Consider the following 16792-nt stretch of genomic DNA (forward strand, 5'->3'; position numbering starts at 1 on the left):
CCTCACTGTGTGTTATATGCAGTATCACTTTCCAGTCTTAAAAAAGAGAAAGCTATAAATAACTGATTCTTCTCATAACTTTATTCCCTTGTAAAAGCAAATTGTATTTCCTTTCTCTTGTTAATTACAGATGCTTTGTGAAGAGATTGTGTATGTACACAATAGTCCAGTGAAAGAAAACTATTTGTAGCCAGCATCTTTGTAGCCTGTTGTCAAAATACTTGGCTGATAGATAAGAAAAGCATTCTCTCCCATCTAATCCATGACCTTCTCCCAACCTATTTTAATTCCTAGACTCTTTTGTACTAGGATAGTTTGCTTTTAAGAATTATCTTACAGAACTATGGTACCTTACTGAGATCATGTATTTTGACCTGGAAGGTACCTCAGAAGTCATCTTGTCCAACGCCTTCATTTTGTAGATGAGGAAATTAGAATGGAGATAGTTAAGGAATTTTTAATTCTCAATTAAAACATTCACCTAAACTAAGTAATCTTGTTGTAACAGCCTCACCTTTCCACCAAAAGCAAGCATTTAGTGATAACAATTCTTTACTCTCTTTCTCTCTCTCTCTCTTTTCAGGGTGCTGATAAAACTGTGAAAGGCCCAGATGGACTAACTGCTTTTGAAGCCACTGACAACCAGGCAATCAAAGCTCTTCTTCAGTGATAGCTGGATGGACTGATAAATATGGAAGAATGCCTCTCCCGTGGCCTCACACTGCTGCCTGTCTGTCTGTCACTCTCTATCTGCCAGCTTCTTCAGCTAAATACTTTAAGAGAGGTGAGGGGAGAGAGAAATTCATAATAAATCAGACTACCAGAAAAACTATTTTTAGAGAGGGTAAATCCATGTGATCAGAACTTTATTGGGATTCCTGATCATGTCACTCTCTCATGTTTCTAATAAAACTCAACTCATGCCCTAAAGGGCAAAAACAAAATATACTGTTTAACATTCAACCTGTGCAGCTCCCTACCTAGTTTTATTAATTAGATTGTGTTGAAAGGTCTGATTATATAAAGGCCTACTTCTGTATACTTTGTAGCCCTAACTGTGGAAGCAGTGATGGCTACTATGTTGTAAACTTAGGGTGCTGAGATAAGCAATTAGCTATAGCCCTCTGCCTTAAGATTGCACTGTAATGGGGATTTCCTGGCCTGGTTAAGAGTGTTGCCTATGGTTGGTGACCAAATCTTTCCTCAGTAACTTTGATTTAAGCAGAAGCTCAATTCAGATAAGGAGGGGCGTACGTACCCTTTACATAGCTGGATGACTGGACTTTGAATTTCTCCTCTCTTTCCATGTGGGTTTCATGTGTCCTCAAGTAAAACTGACCAGTCTTATTTATAAAATCTTTGGGGATCTGAAGGAGAAAAAGCATTCCAATATATTCATTTTCTCCTCTAGTTTGAGAATTTGTATTATGTATGAAACACTTTCAAACTCTTCTAGCAGTGAGTGGGGATTTAAAAGTAGAATCATAGCCATAAGTTTGTTAGTATCATAGAAAAATGAATCAAGTTTCCTAGTAACTAAAGGTTTTCTTCTACTTATTTCTATTTGAAATTTTTCTTTGAAATAAATTTATTTGAAGAATCAAGGAAAATAACTTGAACAGTTTCCTCAGCCCAGCATTTGATGTTGATTCTTATGGGGTGAGATTACTTACTGTACCATGCTAGGATGGGGTTTAATATCTGGGTAAGTTTAATTTGACCTAGTCTCTTCAAACATAATTTGTTACCAACTGTCTCAAAATTTCTGCTTGGACGTATGGCAACCCACCTGGATAATACATTATAACTTCCTGTTTTAAAATTATGTATTACATAGAGTATGATACACTTTAAAAATGATTCTGTACATTTAAAATAAGTATCCAATTACAGTGTTTTTATAACTTGAAAAAATATTGTACACACCACATAGTACTTGTTTCCTGAGCATTATGGCAAAATAAAATATGAATACTTAATTTTAATATCTCGCATTTAAATAATGACAAAAATCAGGAGTATGCACTAAACAGAAACATCCAGATAAGTTTAGTTTACTAATAAATGTTGGCTTTTTTTAACCAAGTTACACAATTTTAAATGTACCTCAGATTTTTTAAAAGGCCTTGCATTCAGATTGTGGAATGGGAACAATTTAAATGAAGATTTTTATACATGGTGCAGTGTCCTTCCAGAGAGTTAAATTATTACTAAGAACAGCAGCCTGGGCAATCCCAAATCATATTAAATAGTTGTTGATTGGTTACATATAGTGGGTTTTTTATTCTTTGCTCTTTAAGTAATTCCTCTCCCACCTCCCACTTCCACAACCAGTTCAACCCCATGATTTCCCTTATTCTGAGAAGCCAATCACTGAGTAATTGTTAAAAATGACAAGTATATTTGGATAATTCTGCTGTCTTAATACAGCATTTTTATATTTAATAAAAACTTATTAATCAGGGCTGGCCTACATTACTGAACTAAAATGAACCTCTGTTAAAATGTAGGGCATCTGTCCATTTTAGTTCCGTTAAAGTAGTGCAGTGTGTGTGGGGTTTGATTTGTTTTGTTGGGTTTTTTTCCCCCCTGTTAGAATAATGCTATTTAAAGGCTTAGAACTTATCCTTTACACAGTTTCTCCCTTACCTTTCAAAGTGTTTCATTGTAGTTGATTATTGCAGAATGTATACTGTACTCTTTCCCAGGCCTTCTGCTTTCCTGAGTCATTGTGGTATATAAAACTAGTTGATGCTTTGTACAAGTTATCCTGTTTCTTGTAATGCAGTAAAGGCAATTTTGCCTTTCCACCTTTCTCTTTACCATCTTGTAAGCAAACCCTATAATTGGGAAGAGCTCCTTTGCTAAGACAACATAGTAACTAATGTAGGATAAACAATACTGACCAAGATGGTTTGGGGTTTCTCTTTTATTTTTTAACTAACTTCATTATTTATAATGTGTCTCTGGACAGTTTTGGCAGAGAAATTGACAACAACTTAACATTAATATTTTTGGGTAAAAAAAGCTAAAACTGTGTTTTTTGGGGTTTGTTTTTTTTTTTTGCACTACATGCGTCAGTGAAAGGTCAAATTAACATTTTTGTCCTCTTGAAGTAAAATTAGCCATCTCAGAAAGATATCTTGCATTTTCTTTTGCTTTGGTTTTCTATTTTCATTTCCTCTTCTGGTCTCAAGTAAATACTTATAGGTGGCTTATCTTTACCTTACACCAGCACATCAGTGAAGTGTCAAATTACAACCACCACACTTAGACAGATTGCTGTGGACTTGGAAATAGACAGTCCCTCTTTTCCTTTACACACCCATATGTTTTTTCTATGCATAGCACGCATTCCTAAATTCTAGTTGTGTACAAAGGACAGGTAGATAAAATTTGTGGAAGCTGCTGACATGTAGGCCACTCATTCCTTATTGTTTTCATCCAAATTATGGTTAAAGATCTATGAATACTTACTGAGTTTTACATCCTCTGCACCCTCTACTTTGTTAAATTCCATTTGAAACTTAAATTGAGCTGCTACCTTCTCCCATGCATTATTGTCCGCATGAGTGTCTATTAGAAGAAGCTGGTGAGAGTGCACTCCCACATAAGCAATTGCAGTGTTTTGCATGCAAAATAAATAAATAAAGCTGTCCTAATTCTATTTTGTAAATGGAGGAACAATCATATCTTTCTAAGCAGTAATGGGAAAAAAAACTAGTGCTTTTGTGCATTTTAATATATCTGAGTTCATTTTTCCACAATGTAATTCTTTTGACACGGTTAGGTTTCTCATATTATTCTAGTTCATGAACATCAGAATGCTAAATAATACTGTGTTTAAGTTTTGTGTTGCAAGAACAAATGGAATAAACTTGAATTGTGCTACAGTTGGAGAAATCTGCAGTTTTATTTTTTGCCCTTGAGTCTGTTTCACCTACCTTTCCCTGACATCTCTGCAAATACAGCAAAACCTTAATTAACTTAAACTTTCATTTAATCAGAATTTTTCAAGCTTATATTGGTGGGAGTCTAGGTTTTTTGTTTTTAAAAGAAAAAAGCATTTTCTAATTAAGTGTAACTTATTCAGTATAGATTTGTCCAGTTCTTCTGCATCAGTACTAGAAAGAACATAGAAAGATTCCATTATGTCCATTATGCTAATACATTTTAGGAAGATTTTTAACAAAAATGAGTTTTGTCTTAACCAGCAGTAGTTAATCCCCAAAGCATTCTAATTACCTGAAATAGTTATGGCGATTACTCTAGTATTTTGATTTATCAGCATCATAAATGTGTATCAAGTCCCCAAATTCTGTTAGGTGCTAAGTCATGGCTTTTGTGATTAAACACTTGAATCAAGAACTGAACAGGGTTTTATGAAAAACACCAAATTTGACATAATCTTACCACTATGTTAGAGAACTTCATATACAATCCAAGCTCATGGAAGGGACCTTAGAAATTATCTTAAGCTGCTATTTAAATATTTTGCTAACTCTATTTCTGCATAATGTTTCCTTTGTAATCCCATGTATTTTATGCATTTGACAACATTGAAAAGGTTCATAGGTTCCTCCAGACTAGTAAAGGAGTCCATGACATAAAGATTTAAGATCTAGGTTTACCCCTTCATTTTACAGAGGACAAAGGGGAAGCCAAGTCTTCTCACTCCAAACCTAGTGTTGTTTTCACAGCACCAAACAAGGTGGTTAACAAGCATTTAATTAAGCACTTACTATGTATGCATCAGGCACTGTGCTGAGAGCTGGTGATAAGAAAGGTAAAAACACAGTCCCTGCCCCAAGGAGCTAACGTTCTTAATAGAGGAGACTGCATACTAACGACTAGGCCCATACAAGATATGTACGGTTATCCCTTCCCCATCATGGGGACTAGGGACACGAATCCCCACGATCTGGAAAATCCTTGTAAAATTTTTGGCTCTCCCTTCATACTAGAGAAGAAGTCTGAATTTTTTTCTTTTTCTTTAATGGGGTGTTTACAATTCCTTATTGTAAAAATTGGGTTAAGTATTTGGTCACAGGCTATATGCAGGTCAGTGTTAAGTAAAAATACTATATGAAAAAGTATGAAATTTTTTAAATGAAACTAATTTGAGGAGAATAATACTGAACACACACTGCATGTGTAACAAGACTTTTTTTTTGGTAGCATGTATAGTGTGCCTTAAAGTCCATATTCCCACCCCCCACCCCTGATCAAGAGGCTGAATGAGACACGTGTTAGGTGACCCGGAGACAACTTCAGTGCTTTCAATGTGAAATTCATGGGGTTTTGGGTGGCCAGGGTCATTGTCCAGAAGCAATAACACCTTAAAGGATAATCCCTTACTGGCAAGGTATTTTCTAACCCGGAGCACAAAACATTGATGGGACCATTTAATTTCTTATGCTGACCTGCAGTATATCAAAATCATGATGGGGAAAGTCACAAAGTGGTGGGGATAACTGTACAGAGTAAATGGGAGAGGAGGCACTACAAATGCAGGAGGCTGAGAGAGGCCTTATGCAGAAGGTAGGATTTGAGCTGTCTTGAAGGAAAAAGGCAGAGGCAAAGAGGGAAAGCACTCCAGGTGTGGGCAGCACAGCAAGTGAAAAACCACGGAACTGGAAGGTGTGACAGGTGAGGAACAGCAAGACCAGTGTCTCTGCGTTGTACAGTATGTTAAGAGACACTGAAAAGGGCTTCAAAAGCCAAACAGGGAGCCACTGGTGTTGAGTAAGGTAGTGCCATGGTCAGACTTGCACTTCAGGCAGATCATTTTGACAGCTAAATGGACGATGGACTGGAGTGGCAGGGAGACCAACCAGAACTCTATCGTGATCATCTAGATGTGAGGACATAGGGGCCTGTATTCTCGTAGCAGCAGTGTCAGAGAAGAAGAGATGTGTATGAGACATTTTTATTAAAACAACATGACAACAGATCAGATATAGTGTGGTGAGTGCAGGTAAGGAGACAAGAATGACCTCTGTGAGCTTGAGTGGCAGAGAGGAAGGTGGTACCTTGACAGTAATAAGAAAGATGGGAAGGGTTTGGAGGGGAAATGATGAATTCTTTTGGACATGGGTTTAGAATGTCTGTGGGACTTTGAGTTCAAGATGTCCAATAGTGGGTAATGAGAAACTAGAGATCTGGGCTGGATAAGTAGATCTAAGAATTCTGCGTAGAGATGCTTATTGAATCCGTATTAGCTGGTAAGATCAAGAGAAATAGTAAATAGGAAGAATGGAGGGACCAAGGACAAGCCCTTGAGAAATAACCGTGGTTAGTGGGTATTCCCCCCAAGGGGAATAATGAAATAATGAAACAGTAGTTAAAACAGGTGGAGGGGGAGCTAGGAAAGAGCATGATCACCAAAAAAAGCTAGAGAGGAGAACATGTCAGAGGATGAAGATTTAGAAAAGGCCGTTCCCTCAGTGAAATGGATTACTGAAGAACTGAGGGTCCTTCAGCAGAAACAAAAGTGTAACAGAACTGAGTTTTTTGGTGTTTTGGGCGAGAATTAAACAACGTTAAGTGGAGAGTTAACTTTTTTTTAATGTATGAACCTAATAAAGTTCTTTTTCTGGAAGCTGGGATCTATAAAGAAACTATGAAGCCATACCTAAAAATCATTTGTGATTTTTTTAATAGATCTGAAAATTCCCAGATCTAAGCAAGTTTAAAGTAATTTTGAAAATAAAATTTAACATTCTATCAAAACTCAGTAAAAATTTTTTTATATCATCTTCACCTGTAAACTTTGAAATTATATCCAAAGTATAAGCAAAGCAGACATCTATGCTGGATATAACTCATAACTATTGTGTCATTTCAGTCATGTCTGACTTTTCGTGACCCCATTTTGGGTTTTCTTGACAAAGATACTGGAGTGGTTTGCCATTTCCTTCACTAGCTCCTTTCATAGATGAGGAAACAGAGACAAACAGGGGTAAGTGACTTGTCACTTAAGGGTCACAAGCTAATGATGTCTGAAGCTGGATTTGAACTCATGAAGATGGATCTTCCTGACTCCAGGCTTGACACTCTATTGGCTATACTACCTACGTGCCCTTATAATTGTTATGAGTGCTATTTACAGCTTTCTATTACCTGTTGTTTGTTCTACCCTTTTGCTTAGACTTAAAGTTGAATTAATGGTATGTTTGAATTTTGTGATTATGAAAAACATCTTATTTCCCTACCCAATTTTTCACTAATTTGAAAAATGCCAGAAAATCATTAAGTTTTTATAAAATAAATTCCTCACAGGAATTTAGTAAAGCCAGAAGAGTGATGAAAATGATACAGTTTCTAAGCTGGGAGTCATTAACTGAAGTAAATGAAAAACCAAGTGCCAGGAGTATAAATAATGTTGCTTTCTGTCTACTTATCAGAACTACTCACATCTGAACAGTGTTTTGTTCCATAGAGCACTTATAACAGTTCTGTTAGGTACATAGCATACTTTGCAGATAAAGATACCAACCTTTAGACAAGTCCTAGTTTGTCTCTGGTCACACAGTAAGTGACTGAGTCAGGACTCGGGTCTTCTCGTTACACATCCAAATTGGCACTTCTTCCATGACAGCTCCTGTCACTCAGCACTGTAGGTTTAAACAAAACTGAGTATAAGAAAGCAGTTTTTAATGCCCTATTAAATCTATTAAAATAAGATTTTGCCTGTTCACTGCAGACAAATGCCAGTCCATCACTCAAGCACTGGATTGAGCCCTAGCAGAGCCCCCAACTAGAAGATGGCAGAAGCAGAAAGAGGTGAAATTTAAACCAGTATATTTTGTTACCTAGTAGTTGTTCAGTTAAACATCTATGTCAAACATTGGTAGGCGACTTAAGGCACTGAAAAACCACTAGAGGAAGAGTAGCTTTGAATGGTTCATTGGGTCTTAAGGACTGATGCTATCATTAAATAGATTTGTCTTTGTGTTTGAATCTTAGCAAAGCCTAGAGTTCTACAGCTGTTCTTAAAAAAAAAAAACTGGACCCAGCACATTCTGTCGAATCTTTAAAGTTGAGCTGATAACATCCATCATTCACCGAGTATGATCATCAAAGTGCTCTTACAATACTGAGAAAAGGACAGGCTTACACTTACTATACTTACACAATCTGAAGTACTTCTCATCAAAGGTTTAATGCAACAAGGTTCAAAGCAATTATTTAGTTTGAAAAAATATTTTTAGAAGAAAAATTCTATAAAAGGAAGTTGTGTGTGTGTGTGTGTGTGTGTGTGTGTAAACACCTCTGTAATGCTGGACTTGAAAACTTACACATATAAAGGTGACAAATACCACACGCAAAGGTCCTGTGCCTAGCACACAGATGTGTTTTCCCAGAAAAAGGTGAAGTTAATGTTTTTAAATGCCCCATAAAATTTAGAATGTTTTCAAATGACCTGGAGAATGATACCGTCAAGACTCGAGGTGTGTTATCACACATCCAACATCAACTCTACTAGTGCCAGTAATATCACCCAGTATTTGTCAGCAGCCAGTGGTCCACAGCTATTTAATGTGCTATTTCCAAAGTTGTCTGATCGTGAGTCATAAAAAAGGCAACACTGGTGGGAACACAGTTCTTTCAGGGTCCACTTGCTCATCATGCTTCCTAAGTAAAGCAAAAGAAATGGCAAGATCTTTGTTGCTTGCATATAGGCATTCAATAATGACCTTTCAGTCTTATAAATAAAAAGAGAGGAGATCTAAGGAATGCTGCAGTGGAAGCTGTCTGGGAAAGAATGAATGAGTAGTGTTTTGGGTTTTTTGTTTGGTTTTTTATGTATATATCCCATGAGATCTGTAATGATTACAGATAGATAGAATCATAGATTTCGAGCAGGAAGGGACCCAATTTTACAAATAAGGATACTGAGGCCCAGAGAAATTAAGCAACTTGCCCGTGGTTTTATAAGTAGTTTGGTGGCAGAGGCAGATCTGTACCCATGTCCTCAGATTCTAAATCTAGCATTCTTCCACTACAATCATGGAGGTCAGTTTCCAGAATCACAGAAAGTTAGACCAAGAAGGGACTTTAGGGATCATCTGGTCCAATTCAATCAGCATTAGGGGTTGACTCTGCACAAGGCACTGAACTACACACTGTCACACAAAATAATCCCTAGGGACTCACATCTTAGTGGGATGGGGAGTGTGATGTGCACAAATAGCAACAAATACAAAGACATTTAGACAGACAGACAGACAGGACAGACCTAGGTGGTCTTACTCTTAAATATAGGCCTTTCCCCATTATACTTTGAGCTTCCATATTTAGGTGGTAGAATTAGGTACAGTGACTTGTAGAGTGAATGATTACATCATTAACCCAGTACGTAGCTCTGTGCCCAGGACAAAGTGAGTGCTTAATAAATGCATACATTTTAAAACTGGTTATATCCTAATGAACACTTTCAAGGAAATTTCAATGAATCTGATCAATCCAGTTCTTATCCCTGCCCAAATATAGGAGAATGGACTAGATCACTGGTGTCAAACAACTAGAAAAGGGGCTGCTGCTAAACCATATATATGAGGCCCTTTGGGCCTCATATGGACATAGAAAGCCACATATTATCATTATATATGTTCTGGGTAACCTATATTAAATTGCTTGCCTTTTTAACAATGGGACAAATGAGAGAGAGGAAGAGAATTTGGAGTTCAAACTTTTAAAAACCTAATATTAAAAATTGTATTTACATGTAATTGGGGTGGGAATAAAATAGCCAAAAAAAATTTTTTAAATTAAATTAGTCTATTTATTGATTATTCTATAGTAAGTACTCTATTGTATTTTTATTTATTTTTGTTCAATATTTCCCAATTCTAATCCCAGGCTCTTATACTAGCCCTCATATGTATCCCATCTGCCCCTTAGAACTGGCAAAAAAGCAAACATTTGTACCAATGAAGTATTCTCCCGCAAGAGTACATCTCCATTCTCACTTAAGTGACACAGAATGTCATCACCTCACCCTCAGAAAAGAGATGTAGCATTCCGTGCTCTGCTGAAATGTGAGAACTTACAAGGAGGAAAGACCTATATAATTTAGGACATGGAATTTCAGACAGGTCATCAGGGAACTTAGAGGTTATCTAGTTCAACCCTTTCATTTTATAGATGAAAATAAGGGCCCAAGAAGTTAAGTGACTTGCCCAAGGTCACACAGGAAAGTAACAGATCCTGGATTAAACCCAGGGCCTCTGGCTCCCAATCCACTGCATTTTCCCAGAAGCTATGCTGAATTAGTTTACAGCTGAAAAGTCCCAACTAAAAGCCCACCTTCTATAGAAAGCTTACTTGGTTGTTTAGTCATTTTTCAGTCGTGTGACTCTTCATGACCCACTTTGGAGTTTTCTTGGCTAAGATACTGGAGCTGTTTGCCATTCCCTTCTCCAGCTCCTTTTACAGATGAGGAAACTGAGGCAAACAGGGTTAAGTGACTTGCCCAGGGTCACACAGCTAATGAGTGGCCAAGACCAGATTTAAACTCAGGCTTTCCTGACTTCAGGCTCAGTGCTCTATCCACTGTGCCACCTAGCTGCCCCTTTCTTAATCTTCCCCCCTCTACTTAATTCTAGTACCTTCTCTCTGTTGATTAGTTCCAACTTATCCCGTATATATCTTCTCTGTACATAACTGTTTGAATGTTGCTCCCCCCATTAAATAGTAAATTTCTTAGGAATAGGGCCTGTCCTTTGCCTTTCCTTTTATCCCCGGCACTTAGCACAATCCTTAGTACACAGTAGGCACTTATCAATGCTTGTCGACTGACTGACTCCATCTTTTACCAGATTAACTCCATGACAAAAGTACTGTGGGTTCAAAACAGTTGCTCCTATTTAAAGAATGTTATGACATTTGCTCTCAAATGTCAAAGTGCTTCCCACTCACATACTCTCCCCATCCCACCAAGACTAGTTATTCCCTTCTAATTAGTGACAGAATAGTTTATAGGTCATAAGACTCATTCGGTAATTCACTCTAAAGCATTTCATGAGTGTACACTGTGTGCAGAGCACTGTGCTAGGTACAAGAGGTCCAAAGTTGAAATATGATGCAGTGCCAATGAAGTCATCAGCCACTGGAATGGTATAAACCAGAGGTGGGGAATCTGCGGCTTCAAAGCCCCACGTGGCCCTCTAAGCCCTTTGGATCCAAACTTCACAAAACAAATCCCCTTAATAAAAGGATTTGTTCTATAAAACTTGGACTCAGTCAAAAGGCTGCACCCAAGGACCTAGAAGGCCTCATGTTGCCTTAAGGCCACAGATTCCCCACCCCTGAAATAATAACAACAACAAAATTACTTGGCTGACTTTTTAACCATTTTTCAGCTTTAAAGTTTATGAATGGAGGCACGGTTGTGGTACTGGAACTGAGTCCAGAATCAGTGTTTAATGGACCCTCCAACTGCTGACCCCCCCAGCGAGTGACCTCACCAGCAGGGAATAAACAGTAAGAGAGCTTTGGAAGACATTTCTCCTCCCCAGAGTCCAATATTTATATCAAGTATTTATATCAAATGAGATAATATTTATAAAGTCTTTAGCACACAGTGCCTGGCTTATAGTAGGTGCTTAGTAAATGCATGCTGCCTTCCCCCTTCTTCTATCAACAATAATGATAAACCAAGATAATGATCCCATAATAATGATCCTGCTCAGGGCAGCTACGTGGTGCAGTGGATAGAGCACCAGCCCTGGAGTCAAGAGAACCTGAGTTCAAATACGGCCTCAGACACATAATACTAGCTGTGTGACCCTGGGCAAGTCACTTAACCCCAACTGCCTCACCAAAAGAAAAAATAATAATGATGATGATACCACTATTGTGTATCTTTAGGTGAGCCAATGCGCCACTCTGAGACTCTGTTTCCTTATCTGCAAAATGAGAGGATCTCTTAAATCCTAAAATCCTATGAATCCTGATATTTAGCTTCCAACTGTCTGTTTTCAGAACATGTGTCAAGTATTATGGTCAGCTCTGGGCACCATATTAAGGGAGAACGTTAACAATGTAGAGTGACCAGGATGGTGAGGAGTATGGATACCAGACTCCATCAAGGCTGGATGAAGGAACAGCAGCTGTTTAGTCCAGGGAAGACATGGGAATGGTCTGCAAGCATTGGAAGGGTTGTCCCACGGAAAGACTTGCTCTGCTTAGCCCTGAAGTACAACGGGTGAAAGTTGTGGAAAGAAAAACTTAGCTTTAATGGAAGAAAAACTGTATCCCAATTAGATCTATCCAATAGGGGTAGAAGCTGCATTCAGAAGCAGTAAGTTCTTCATCCCTGGACGTCTTCAAGCAGAAGCTGGATAAGCCTTTGTCACAGAGAGATGAATGGATGAATATGAATGAATGAATGAGTATTAAGTGCTTGCTATTCACCAAGCATTGTGTCCAAGTACAGGTTGGACTAGGTGACTTCTGAGGCCCCTTCCAACAAGAGAGGCTGTGAGATAGATGCCCATGAGGCACCTAAGTGGCACAAGTCAAGTCAGCAGGTATTTTATCAAGCACCTTTTCTTCTGTGCCAAGAACTATGCCAAGTGCTGGGGGTGAAAAGGAAGGCAAAAACAGTCCCTGCCTTCATCTAATGACAGAGAAAACATGGGACCAACTATGAACAAACAACACACACAGGTAGATTGAAGGTGATCTCAGAGGGAAGCCCCTGGCATTAAGGGGGCCCGGGAAAGGCCTCTTGCAGGAACTGGTTTCCTCTCTTTGCTCCCTCTAGTGTCATTTCTACTTCTTCTATAAGCATAAACCTACTAGGGAATATAGGATTAGGATGAGGCAGCGAGGCAGAAACAGAGCACAGAGGACTGAACTAGGAGAAAAGAAGACCTCAATTCAAATACTGACGCAGATACTTACTTGCTAGGTGACCCTGGACAAGTTATTTTACCTCTCTCGGTCACAATTTCCTCAATTGCAAAATGGAAAGAATAATAGCATCTACCTCATAGCATTGTTTTAAGGATCAACAAATGTGTGTGTGTATATATATTTGTGTATGTGTGTATGTATATATACACACACATGCATATAATATATACATACATACATATATGTGTGTGTGTGTGTGTGTGTGTGTGTGTATAAAATCTATCACAGGCATATAGTATGTTGTTTTCTTTGTCCTTTGTTCTCTACGAAGACCATAACATCAAGGAGGTGATGCCATGACAGGCAAGTGAATTGGATGTGGAAGGAGGGCTGCTCAAAGTCACCAACCTCACTTTCTCCTCTGGAGCCATCTGAGTCCAGTAGCAAGACATAGATCAGGACAATATGTATATATCAAGTGTATGATATACAATATTATAATATATGTAGGTAGAATATATATAATAGTATGTGTGTGATATATACAATATTATATGTATAAGATACATCACAATATTGTGTGTGTATATGTATATATATATGATCTTATATATAACATTATATATTTATAATATATACAAATTATTCTACAAACCTTAAAATGTACTGTGTTAGTTTTAATCAATATAAGCAACTAAAAATGCAACCATGCGGAACAGGTGACAGAGTTCCATATTGCCAGCTGGCAGGTACCAAAGAAAGAGCTCTTCCTCTGTTTGAACAATGAAGTCAAAGTGATGAATCTATGACTGGAGGGGACCTGGGGTGAAGCCTGCCTCCTGACTGTCATTAGAAGGGCGGTGAAAGGGAGGTGCAGAATGAGGCATTGATTATAAGAGATGGCTAGAGGGTTCATGGATTTTCCTTAACTACTTTTTTGCTGCAAGGGGGAGGCAAGGGCTGAGGAATAATCAGGAAATGAAAATGCTATAAAAAATTAATAAATATTTTTAAAATATATCTGAACCAAAGGGAGGATATGTGTGTATATACACACGTTTCGATATAGATATATACATATACATGTGTATGTGTATGTATATATATGTTTGTGAATGTGTATGTGTGTATGTATGTATACATATATGTGTGTATGCTTGTATATGTATATACATGTGTGTTTTATATAATGAAAAGAAGATTTCCCATTAAGAGGAGGGCCTTGTTTCACAAATTTGAAAAGGGTGGTACTATCAGGAGGTAGCTATCTGGTGTAGTTGATAAGAGTGTTGGACTTTTTAATCAGAAAAACCTGAGTTTGAATAGTTATATACTAACTGTGTGATCCTGAAAAAGTCACTTCACTTCTCTTGGCCTCAGTTTCCTCATCTGTAAAATGGGTATAATAATAGTACCTACCTCTCAGGGTTGTTATGAGGATTAAATGAGATGACATGTATAAAGCACTTTGCAGAACTTAAAATGTTATATGAATGTTAGTTATTATTACTTACAAATAATTCTTTTTGTCAGTCAGTTAATAAACATTTATTAAGTTCCTACTTTGTGTAGGGCATTATCCTAAGCACTGGAAATACCAAAAAAAGGTAAAAGAAATCCCTGCTCTTGAGGAGCTCATAAACCTAATGAGGGAGACAACATGCAAATAATTATGTACAAACCAACTGTATACAGAATAAATTGAAAATGATAAACAGAAGGAAGGCACTAGAATTTAAAAAAAAAATTTTTGGAGGCAATCAGGGTTAAGTGACTTGCCCAGGGTCACACAGCTAATAAGAGTCTGAGGTAGTATTTGAACTCAGATCCTCCTGACTCCAGGACTGGTAACTTGATCCACTGTGCCACCTAGCCAGCCCTGGAAAGCATGACAATTAAGAGAGATTAGGAAAGGCTTTACCCGTAGAAGGTCCAGAAGGATTTATCTTGGGATTTTGAGGAAAGCCTATGAAGCACAGAGATGAGGAGGGGGAGAATTCCAGGCATGGGAAACAGCGAGAATAACTGGAGTAATCAGATGGAGTATATTGTTTGAAGAACAGCAAGGAGGAAACAGAGGGGGAGGGGAGAGACCAAAGGGGTTAGAATACTGTAGAGGTGGAGGTAGGCCAGGTTATGAAGGGGATTTTATGTGTGATTCTGGAGGGGATAGGGAGCCATTGGAGTGGATGGAGCAGGGGAGTAACATAGTCAGACCTGCATGGCTGAGTGGAGGATGGACTGTATTGGGAAGAGGCTTGTGGCAGACAGACCAACCAGCAGGCCATTGCTTTAGTCCAGACAGGAAGTAATGAGGACCTGCCCCAAGGTGTTACCAAGGTCAAATCAACAGGCCTTGGCAACAGATTGGCTTTGGAAGGTGAGGGAGTGAGGAGTCAAGGATTATTCCTGGGTTTGGAGCCTGGGTGACAGGCAGTGGTGCCCTCCTGGAGAAGTTCCGTTTTGGACGATTCTTGCTGGTTAAACTTTAAGGGGTGAAAAGATTACGTATGAGAATACCCTCCAGGCCTAGAGTGTTTACATTTGACAGCGAATTTTATCTCTACTCTCCTGGGAAGTCTTTGTCTCTTTGGTATTTCGTACTTTTTCTAAAAGAGTCAACTATGTATCATTAGCTTCGCTGGACTCCATACAGTTGCTTTCCCTTATCTCAGCTATTTACTCAGTTACAGATAGTCTTGCGCTTGCTGATACATTTTCAGGAAGGAGTAGTGCCCAAAAATGTTTTGTTCTATTTTCCTCTCCACAGCTGGATCATCTTTGCCCAGAAATAGTAGCTATCCTCACCACCCCACCCCTTCTCAGCTTTGAAGCCATTGCCTTTGTTTATGGTGGGGAAATGTACAACACGAAGTCCATTGACCAGTTATGTCAAAGAGAAAGCAAAAAAAAAAAAAAGATTGAAATATGGAAATAGGAACCGCATGAGCTTTAACTAAAGCTACCACACCCTCAGCACAAATCTTTTTTGGGGGGAGGGAGGGGGGCATGCCTATGTACTTCTTGCCTATGTACTTCAGAAGCCTAGCCATGAATTTGTCACAGCCCTTGCATGCCTGTCTCCATGATTTCCCAAGGTTATTCATAAACTCCTGGGTTAGCACAATGCCCGGCCCATAGCAGGCACTTGATAAATGCTCGTTGATCCAGTGGAACCATATCCCAGAAGACTTTAAGTACATTCTGACACTATCACTAAGTTCCTTGCTACATTCTGGAGCATGACTGTGTGGTGGAGGTTGAATATGCCCCTGTTGTTTTCCCCCATTAGAATGTAAGTTTCTCTGTGAATAACAATCATTTAGGAAAACAATTTGGAATTTTGCTAACAAAATTACTAAAATGTGCACACCTTTTAGCTGACAGATTCTGCAACTAGGTGTACACCCCATAAAAGTCATTGATAAGAAGAAAGTCCCCATGTATGCCAAAATATTTATAGCAGTATTTTTTGTGATAGCAAAGTACTAGACATATGTAAACATCCATTGATAGGGACTGAACAAATTGTGGAACATACATGAATTGGAATGTTATTGTGACAAATATGATGAATACAGAGAAGCAGGGAAAGATCTACATGAACTGAAACAGAGTGAAACATGCAGAGCCAGGAAAACAATATGTACAACAACTACAATAATAGAACAAAAAGAAATCAAAAGTGAGTGTTACAAAATTACAAAGAACAGGCATGTTTGAAAAGAAGCGATATAAGAAAACACTCCCACGCTACCTCTTTGCAGAGGTGGGAGATTTATGAATGTGGTACATTACATACATTTTCAGATCTTATTGTTGTACTGATCAGTTATCCTAATTTTCCCCCTCTTCCTTTTTCTTTTTCTTTTTTGTCTTTTAAAATATTATGTATCACACTCAGTGGCTCTCATGGAAGGGAGGACAT

General features: G+C 38.3%; 1 protein-coding gene and 1 long non-coding RNA gene across 2 annotated transcripts in view; one reads left to right on the top strand and one right to left on the bottom strand.

Annotated features, from left to right (window-relative positions):
• The window catches only part of MTPN (myotrophin), a 62764-nt gene extending 58871 nt beyond the window's left edge, over window positions 1-3893 (top strand). The window contains exon 4 of the mRNA XM_020998161.2: window positions 584-3893. Within this exon, the coding sequence (XP_020853820.1) occupies window positions 584-670 (87 nt within the window). The 3' untranslated portion in view covers window positions 671-3893. The remainder of the gene's footprint in view (window positions 1-583) is intronic.
• LOC110216350 (uncharacterized) overlaps window positions 1-16792 on the bottom strand; it is a 95782-nt gene that overhangs the window by 45836 nt on the left and 33154 nt on the right. Inside the window, exon 2 of the long non-coding RNA XR_002326730.2 lies at window positions 7499-7616. This is a non-coding gene — a long non-coding RNA (uncharacterized LOC110216350). The remainder of the gene's footprint in view (window positions 1-7498; window positions 7617-16792) is intronic.

Source organism: Phascolarctos cinereus, unplaced genomic scaffold (genome assembly GCF_003287225.1).
Source record: "Phascolarctos cinereus isolate Bilbo 61053 unplaced genomic scaffold, phaCin_HiC Scaffold_1;HRSCAF=81, whole genome shotgun sequence".
Lineage (NCBI taxonomy): Eukaryota > Metazoa > Chordata > Mammalia > Diprotodontia > Phascolarctidae > Phascolarctos > Phascolarctos cinereus.